A 9,153-nucleotide genomic window follows, 5' to 3' on the forward strand; every position below is an offset into this window, starting at 1 on the left:
GAAAAGGTTGAGTCTACAAGGAAAGTAGAAGGTCCTAGTTTCACCTTATATAGCGTGGATCACCCTAAGGCCTAGTCACTGTTCCCTGCCTCAAGTCTCAGCCCTCAGGCTCAATGTTGGGGCCCCCACCTGCATGCAACATCCTGTGCTCCAGTTGGTCAGCCCATAAGGACACTTGGAGCCTCCTATCTACAAGTTCTATGGCCTTTGGTCTCAGGAACAGAATGCTGGGGGCACTTCTCAGGATGGAGGACAGATCTGCCTGTGACCCTGTGTTAGAAGCCAAGTTCTCTGGGAGAGGAGAGAACTTGAAGTGGAGGCAGTTGCTTCAGGATACAGCGGACTTCCTTCTTTCCTTCTGTGAGAAGGCACACACACACACACACACACACACAGAGAGAGAGAGAGAGGGGGGGACAGAGACAGACAGAGACAGAAGAGACAGACAGAGACAGAGACAGACAGACAGACATACACACAGACTCAGATACACAGAGACACACAGAGATACACAGAGAGATACATATAGAAATATACATACACACACAAAGAAACATAAATGCCCAGACACATACATATATGGACACAAACATACACATTCATGGACAATAAGATACATACACATACAGACACACACATGTACAAACACACAAAGACACACACTGAGATAAACATATACACAGAGACCTACACACACACACACACATGCACAAACACACAAAGACACACACTGAGATAAACAAACACACACACACACACACACACACGGTATTGTACACTCAACATGTGCTCCATGTAAGGTGGATCCCTCACCCTGGCTATGAGCATTAGGCTCTAAAAGGCCAAGAGGTCTCTGTGGAGGTTGGAGATGACCTGGCCACTGAGTATGGAGTGCTGTGTGAATGGCGAGCCAGTGCTGAACTTGGCTATACTGTGGGAAGCGGTTAGGGGGGCTGCATTTTCAGGTGCATTTCAGAGCCTCTGTTTCATTTGTCATTTGTTCAGGCCGCTACCTGCAACCATCAGTAGGTGTGTGTGGGGGCGGGTAGGCTGAGCCATAAGTGAGTGTAGAGACTGAACTGAGAGGGGTTTAGTTCCCGCAGCTACCATAGCTTTGACACGCCAAGGTTTAGTTCCCACGGCTTTGAGGTGCCAAGAAGCCAAACTACCTTCACACATTCTGTTTCCTTCGTGTGGAGGGAAGTGGATGAACTCTAGAGTTTCCCAGCATGAATTCCGTTTACCTGAGCAGTTAACATTCTCAGGGTCCAGTTTACCTGAAGCCTAATTGCCAGGTCTCTGGCTGGCCCTCTTCTGAGTCCTATAGCTCAACACGGGATTTACTCACACAGCTAAGGCCAGGAAGGAGCAAGCCAGCCAGGGAGCTAGCATGGAGAGCTGTGTTCCTGGTGGCTGAGCAGCCACGCACTAGCAGAAGCTGGGCATGTGTGTGAATGTTTAGGCCTCCCTGAGTCTGTGCTGTTGCTGTGTCTTCCCAGCCATGCTTTTGACAATGACAGTGATCCTGGTGTGGCCATGTCTGGAGGAAAAATCCTACCAGCACGCTGTCATCTACTATAGTCAAGTCCGTGTGGGGAAGGGAATGGTGGCTGTGCTGGATGAGAGGTTAGCAACAGTGACTGTAGATCTTGGTCCCACGGGAGGGAAGTCTTCTTAGGACTATGCAGTTCTTTGGTCCCCATGGATGGCTTCTCTGTAACTGTGACCATAGACAATTTCCTGTCACCTCAGTCAGGAAAGGGGTGGGGAATGGATCATGTCTTTCAGCTCTAGCTCGGTACCCACTTCTGCCATCAATACCAACTTCTGGCTTTTCCCTTTAGACCCCAGGTCCTCCATCTGTGAAGCTCAAACTAACTCACTCATTGGAGAGGTTGCAGACAGCCCCTGAGCCTGGCTCACGACGAACACAATAACTAAGCACTGTGTCTCCAGTTTTTGGGGTGGTCTCTCCTATTCGGAAGCCCACAGCGTTCCTGCAGCTACGCTTTGGACTGCTACAGGCACAGGAAAGGATTCGTGTATGTTGGAGGTGGGGTGGCTTTCCACCTTGGATATATGAGTGTCAGTGAAATCCTCACTCTGATGGTAAAAATGCACCGCCAGGCACGCCATGCACAGAGCTGTCTTCCCACAGGCGACAGGTGGGAGGCCTCTGGAAGCAGTGCTTCTCATCTCCCCAGAGGAAACCTGCGACATCAAATCATTCTAGGGGGGGAAGGGGGCAGACAGCCTTTCCCACGGAGTGAGGGAAAGTGAGAGCTGGGTCTTGCTCAGAGGTCTGTGAACTGGTGGCTGTCACAAGGGCATTGCTGGTGTCTTACCTGCCTCAACAGCTCTCCCCAAGGAACAAATCTTGCTATTATCTCAGATTACCTACCTATTTTTTTTTGATATTTTAAGTATTTACATTTCAAATGTTATCCTCTTTCCCCATTCCTCCCTCTGCCATCCCCCTTCCCCCTGCTTCTATGAAGATACTCCCCTTCCCACCACCTGCTCCCTCCCACCTCACTGCCCTGGCATTCCCCTACACTTGGGTATTGAGCCTTCACAGGACCAAGAATTAGTCCTCCTACTGATGCCAGACAATGCCTCCTCTGCTACATATACAGCTGGAACCATGGGTCCTTCCATGTGTATTCTTTGGTTGATAGTTTAGTCCCTAGGAGCTCTGGGGTGTCTGGTTGGCTGATATTGTTGTTCTTCCTATGGGGTTTGCAAACCCCTTCAGCTCCTTCAGTCCTTTCTCTAACTCCTCCATTAGAGTCCTGATGCTCAGTCCGATGGCTAGCTGCAAGCATCCTCATCCGTGTCAGTAAGGCTCTGGCAGAACCCACTTATTTTATGAGACACATCCAGTCTGAGGCTGTAGTTCCTTGCGTGTGGTCAGGACAGAACCTAAATGCCACATGGCCACATATCTATCTGCCCAGAGCAGCTTACCAGAGGACATATACTAACCTTTTTTCTTACCTTATAAAACACCACCACTAAAACTGACCCAACACTTAGAAAGTGAAGCCTTCCAGAAACCAGATGACAACATCTTTCACCTTATTAGGAAGCTGGGCTAGCCCTGAGGTGGGGCCCTAGGGACTTGGGCTCTGGTCAAAGCTGCTGGGTGGGGTGGAGAAGAATAAATAATAGGTGGCTGACCCGTGTTCAGATGAGTGAGTCAACTGAAGATTCCATCTGATTTCCACCACTGTCACCAGCCTATGGCTTCAGTTTTCTGGGCCTCAGTTTCCCCATTCATAAGACAGACTGACCAGTTTACTTCCTGTGTTATTTATAGACCAAACAAAGCAGTTTGAATGTCACCACATGTCCTTTCCTTGGGGAAAGCACATAGAAATTAATTTATATTTACACACCTACACAACTCCATTCTTAATGGTACAACTGTGCACTGTCAATGTTAACAGAAGCAGAACAAGGTATCCCTGTTTCCTGCTCATGAGTGGCACAAAGATGTCGATTCAGGGCTACAGTTCCTACGTATGCAAAGGCTCAGCAAGACCTTGTTTTTCTGTTAATATAGATCTTCTGCAACCTCCAAGACATTTTCTCACTCTTAACAGATGTGGGTAATGAGTGATGCCCACACAGGAAAAGAAGCAAGTGAGACAACATCCCCAGAAGAGAGATGTGAGCTGGCAGTGGCTAGGAGTCAGGAAAATGGAGGAGAAGCAAGCCTGAAGTGCAGAGAGCATGCTAAAAGGGAAGCCAGGGAGGGAATTTTCAGGAGTTAAGAAAATGGGGAGCTGAGAGCCTGTGACATAGTAAGGACCCAGATAAAAAGACCCTTTCCCTGCAATTCCTACCCCCCTCCCTGGAGTCATCAGCACCTGGGTTTTCCTCCCACAGATCCCTAGGAAATTCTTGGTTGTTCTTCTGGAAGTGTTCTTGGGCAGCCCTAGCTACCATAAATATCTCTTCCAGTCCAGGATAAACAAACTTCCTCTGTAAAGGCCAGAGAGGAAGTCACTCAGGTTCCTTTGTCCATCTGGTCTACCTCAACTCCTCTGCTGTGTCTTATACCTCCTTAGCCATTACTAGCAATCCCAAAATACACAAACAGTCAGGTTAGTTCCAATAACACTTTATTTATGGACAACAAATTTTGAATGTAAAGTACTATTCACGAATCACAAAATGTTATTCCTTTGAGCTTTTCTCTTCTTCTTCTTCTTCAATCATTTAAAAATATAAAACCTATTCTGAAGTCACGGGTTGTGCAAAAACAGGTGGTCCACCAGGTCTGGCTCCAGGCTACACTTTACAGGTTTATTCTGATTGTTCAAAGCCATTCTGTGGACTAGCAGCCCCAGGCTCCAGTGGCACCTGGAAGCTTGTTGAGAAAGAATATCTTTTTTTCAGCTCTACAGATGCGAAACCTGGATTTAACCCAATCACCATGACTCATGTGTACTTTAAGTTATAAAAATACTGACACTGAAGGGTCATATTAGACATTCTAATTCACAATGGGATGTAGCCTGGACACCAAGCTTTCAAAACTCCCACCCAACCCCAGTTGGTTCTAAGGTTCTTGAAACCCAGAGATCTCCTAGGGAATGTCCTGGCTCTCAGAACATCCAGACCACTCCTCTATGACAAAGCACATCACTGTGTAAGGATCACTGTCAGTCACTGAGTACCCCTGGGACCAGTGTCCCACTGGATCCTAGACTGTGGAGATCTCACAGATGGCTCACTTCTCTGGGCTTGGTCTTTCACCCCTGAACCAGCAAAAGATGCTTTGGAGCTCTGAGTATTCTTCCTTGTAATCCCCCATCTCCATCTCACGTACCACTGACCCAGAAGACAGGGAACACAGAAAGATGGCCTTCGTCCCAAGATTACCCAGCTCTCTTTAAACTCTGAGCTTCTCCCTCTTCCTGAGGACTCTGAGTTCTTAGGATGGTACCCACATCCTAGCTTCCCAAGGATTCTGGATAAAGGGGACAAAGGCAAACCAACCTTTCAGCAAATCTACTGAGCTCCAAGAACCCTGCCCTACCCTATCTAGAGTCTACACTTCCTCAGACCCCAACTTCTTTCTCTGCTTTTGATATTCTCAGGACCTGGTGTCAGCCTGAGAAATGTGAAGAGGAGGCTACACCAGTTTGGAGCAGCCAGTGCCTTAGCCAGCTTGACCACAAGTGCTAAAAGACCTTCAGAGTCCTAAGTGAGAGGGCTGGAGGGACATGGGGCAGTCCTTGTGTCCCCTCGGATGACCACTAACGTCGTTGCCTCATGGGCCATCTACCTCAGGTCTAATCCCGAGTAACTTAACACTGAAGCCACAAAGTGAGCCTGCACCCTGAAGATAGAACCTCGACTTTCAAGACTTCCCCCTCCAAACGACAACCTCCCACCTCCTGAAGACACTGCCATACGAATCAGAAGCCCAAACCTTGGAAATTCTGGAAAGGCAGACTTAGAAGGTGCCCTGAAAAACCAGCTCTCCTCATACTTCTGGGGAAATCTGTGCTCAGGGAAGGGAAAGGAGCCACCCAGAGTGGAGGCAGATGGACAATACCTCTATCCCTCCCTTTATACCTTCTACCTCCTACCCCACCACAGTGTTCCTTCCTTGGTGCCCCCACAGCTGGGGTAGGGTGTTGGGGTGAAGAACAAGGCTCTAAGGTGGAAACCCCAAAGGGTTAGGCTCTCAGGCTCAGTTTAGCCTTTGGCCAAGAACAGCACTATAGTGTCGTGCCTGTCCTTTAACTGCTCTTGTGCCCAGCCAGCCCAGCCCAGCAGAGACCCTAGTGGGCAGGTGTGCAACTTGCCCCTTCCTAGTCTAGAACGAGAGAAACAGCTGTGACTGTTTCCCCTTCAATAAATGACTGAGCCACCCTAATGCCAAGAGCTGAACTAAGAACTGTGAGTCTCTGAGGTTTCCCTGATACACAGATCACTGAGGAATTTAGACCCTCCCTTATAAGACTCCCCAAATGTCTCTGCCCTAATACAGCCTGTTGTTGGAGAGACCACATGGGGATAATCAGAACTAGGGCTGAATTTCTCCTCTGTTTGATCCTGAGCCTCAGTTTTTTTTACCTGTAAAATGGGGATGCCTGTCTACCAGGGTAGCTGGAAAGGAAAAAGGGGGGTGTGAAAAGGCCTACTCCACAGGTGGCAACTATGAGTTAGGTGCCCCACCAGTGGGCTCTGTCACCTTTCCTTCCTTCCCGAGCCTCAGTGAGCCAGCTTTCCCACAGAAGGAAGCAGGAGAGTGTCTCCTGGAATGTGGCAAGGCGCCTTGGAGCTGAACCCTGCCTTGCAGCCCTTCTTTAATTAGCTCTCAACTAAAAATAGCTACTCCCACTCCCTCTGGAGCTGCACACCTCCTTCCTGGCCTGGCACTAGGGTGTGCAGTAGTCACTCTTGGGGCAACCAGCCTGAGACAACCCACAGCATGGAGGGTATGCTGGATAGGAGGTTTTATTGAAGGGGACACAGAAGCAGATAAGGGCTCATGCCAGGCCATTCTGATAGCCCCAAGTGGCCCTGTGACTCCTGCACTCCCCAGACCCCCTGCACCTGGACAGCTGGCACCCAAGGAGTCTTACCCAGTCTTGGCAAAGGTCTGCTCAGGGGAGGGCTGGAAGACACAAGCGACTCCTCTGAAACCATAGACATGCCTACTAACATGTCTACCCAATGGTTTGTCCATCCACAGCCCAGTCTTGTCCCTGCCAGGGAGCCCAGCCATCACTTGCAGCTCTGTAGCCGGGTCCTATGATGCTTCTCCTCTGTCAGCAGGGGAATGAAGGTATCGCTGTGTGAGAGCTTCAGCCGGCTACCCCAACTTGGCCCCTCCCTGGCAGCAGGCTCTGGGGGCAGGGTGTCCAGGTCGCTGCGAGAGCCCCCGGGCTTGCTTTCCGCGCTGCTGGAGTTGAGCTCCATCAGCTCCAGCTCATGCTTGGCTGCCGTCTCCAGGACACGTTGTTTGTTGTAGTACCTGACAAAGTTGTTAATGATGGGGTGAATGGGCAAGGCAATGGCAATTACCCCACACAAGAAGCTGATGGCCGCGTTGAGCTTGCCCAGGGTGGTCTTGGGGTAGATGTCGCCATAGCCCACTGTGGTCATGGTGATGATAGCCCACCAGAAGGACTGGGGGATGCTCTTGAACAGAGTTTCAGGGTGGCTCTGCTCCATGGTGTAGCCTAGTGCGGAGAAGACGAAGATGCCCACGGCCAGGTACATAAGCAATAGCCCCAGTTCCTTGAAACTGCGCTTGAGAGCGTAGGTGAGGGTCTGCAGGCCCGAGGAGTGGCGGGCTAGCTTGAAGATGCGTGCGATGCGCATGATCCTTAGGGCCTGCACAGCCTGCTGCACGTTGGTCAGTTCCATCATTCTTGCACCCAGATGCGTGAGTGTGAGGCTCACATAGAAGGGGAGAATGGCCAGCACATCCACAATGTTCATGAAGGACAGGGCAAAGTGTAGCTTGTTGGGCGATGAGAAGAGGCGCAGCAGGTACTCCAGAGTGAACCAGCCGATGCAAGCAGTCTCCACGTTCTCCAGCGTCGGGTGCTCTACGCGGTTGCCTTCAGAGTCCACCACTTGCAGCTCAGGTATGGTGCCCATGCACATGACCACGGAGGAGACAAGGATGAGCAAAAAGGATAGAACTGCCACCACCCGCGCTGGGCACGAAGACTCCGGCTTCTCCAGGAACTTCCAGACACACTTCTGGCAGCGGCGCCAGCGGCCCTCGGCAGCGTCTACACCCAGGTCGTCCAAGATGAGCTGCACCCTGCGCGCGATTTCCTCCAACTCCTCGCGCTTCTCACTCAGATGGCTCTTGCAACAGTCATCCAGGAATTTGAGGTCCACCTTCCAGAAGTCCATCTCGTTCTTGAAGCAGATGGGGCAGATGCCTTTCTTCATGTGGACCTCACCGAAATAGTATACTTCAATGACACACTTGAACGCGTCCGGGTCCCGGTCAAAGTAGAATTCGCGCTTGCCTGGGTCGTAATCATCGCACAGAGAGAAGATGGTGTCGTAGCCCCCCGCCAAGCAGTTGATGAGCTCTGCCAGCCGCGTCTCGGGATACTGGCTGAGCAGGTCTCCATAGAGCACCTGCCGCACGCCCCCCACATTTACCACGATCTCAATGTCATCGCCTGCCACAGAGTCCTGGCTGCCTGGCTCTGGGAGGCTTTGCTCCGCAGATGCGTCCATGCTCCCGGTGGGTTCGCTTGCAAGCCCCGGTTCCATGCTCCCTGCGCAGCCGCTGCCAATGCGAGGCCCTCGGGGACAACAACCACCTGCCGGGAAAGGCACTCAGAGCGGGCGGTGGCAGGCTGGGGCGCACTGTAAGGGAGCCATGCACCCAGTGGCGGGGCTGCACGCGGGCATCCAGGAGTGCTGGCGGGGGACTCTGCGGTCAGTGGCTTCGGCTTAGGTGTTGGGGACACTCACCCACGGGCTCCTTCAGGTGGGTCCGGGACAGGACGAGGTTTTTCTCGCAGGCAGCGTCCTCCCTTTCCTGGATGAGCGGTGGCAGTGACGGGTCAGCCCCAGAGCTGCGCGATCTGGGCTGTACCGAGAGCTAACTTGGACTGGCTTTGCCGGAGCGGGTCCGAAACACAATAGGAATTCCAGCCTGACGTCAAACGCTTTGCTACTGTACCCTCTTCTGGTGAGATTTCGCACCGCACGCGCTGCAGCTGCCCAGGAATGAGTTAACCCTTGGGCAGACCTGCACAGCTGCTGCCATCGTGCCACCGGCACCAACTGCTGAACTGCGGGCTCAGAGGTTAGGACCAACAGCTTTAAGGCCACCGGGTTCAGGCTGCCAAGTCCTTCCTGCGCAGCCAGGTGAGAGGGGAAAGAGGCCCTCTGTCTGTTGTTCACCAAGTTCCTCAAGGGGCAGCCGTGCACTCCTTGGGCACATTCCTTCTGTCCTAGGCTTCCGTAGGCCCTGGAAGGGTCTCTGACACTCCCGAGCACTGCCCTGCTGGTGGTGGGACCTTGTCCTCTACCACTACAACTTGTCCCAGACTTCACAATAAAAAGGAAATTGCTTCAGGTCACAAGATGAAAAGGGAGGAAGGCTTAGACATCCCTTAACCCAGGTTTTCCTGCTAGCCTAGCTGCCAGCTT

General features: G+C 51.6%; 1 protein-coding gene across 1 annotated transcript; it reads right to left on the minus strand.

Annotated features, from left to right (window-relative positions):
• Nucleotides 1-4,110: 4,110 nt before the first annotated feature.
• Kcnf1 (potassium voltage-gated channel modifier subfamily F member 1) lies at nucleotides 4,111-8,759 on the minus strand. The gene has a single exon (XM_032907505.1). It carries the CDS (start codon nucleotides 8,263-8,265, stop codon nucleotides 6,748-6,750), a length of 1,518 nt encoding a protein of 505 aa, XP_032763396.1. The 5' UTR covers nucleotides 8,266-8,759; the 3' UTR covers nucleotides 4,111-6,747.
• Between the last annotated feature and the right edge of the window lie 394 nt (nucleotides 8,760-9,153).

Source organism: Rattus rattus, chromosome 7 (genome assembly GCF_011064425.1).
Source record: "Rattus rattus isolate New Zealand chromosome 7, Rrattus_CSIRO_v1, whole genome shotgun sequence".
NCBI lineage: Eukaryota > Metazoa > Chordata > Mammalia > Rodentia > Muridae > Rattus > Rattus rattus.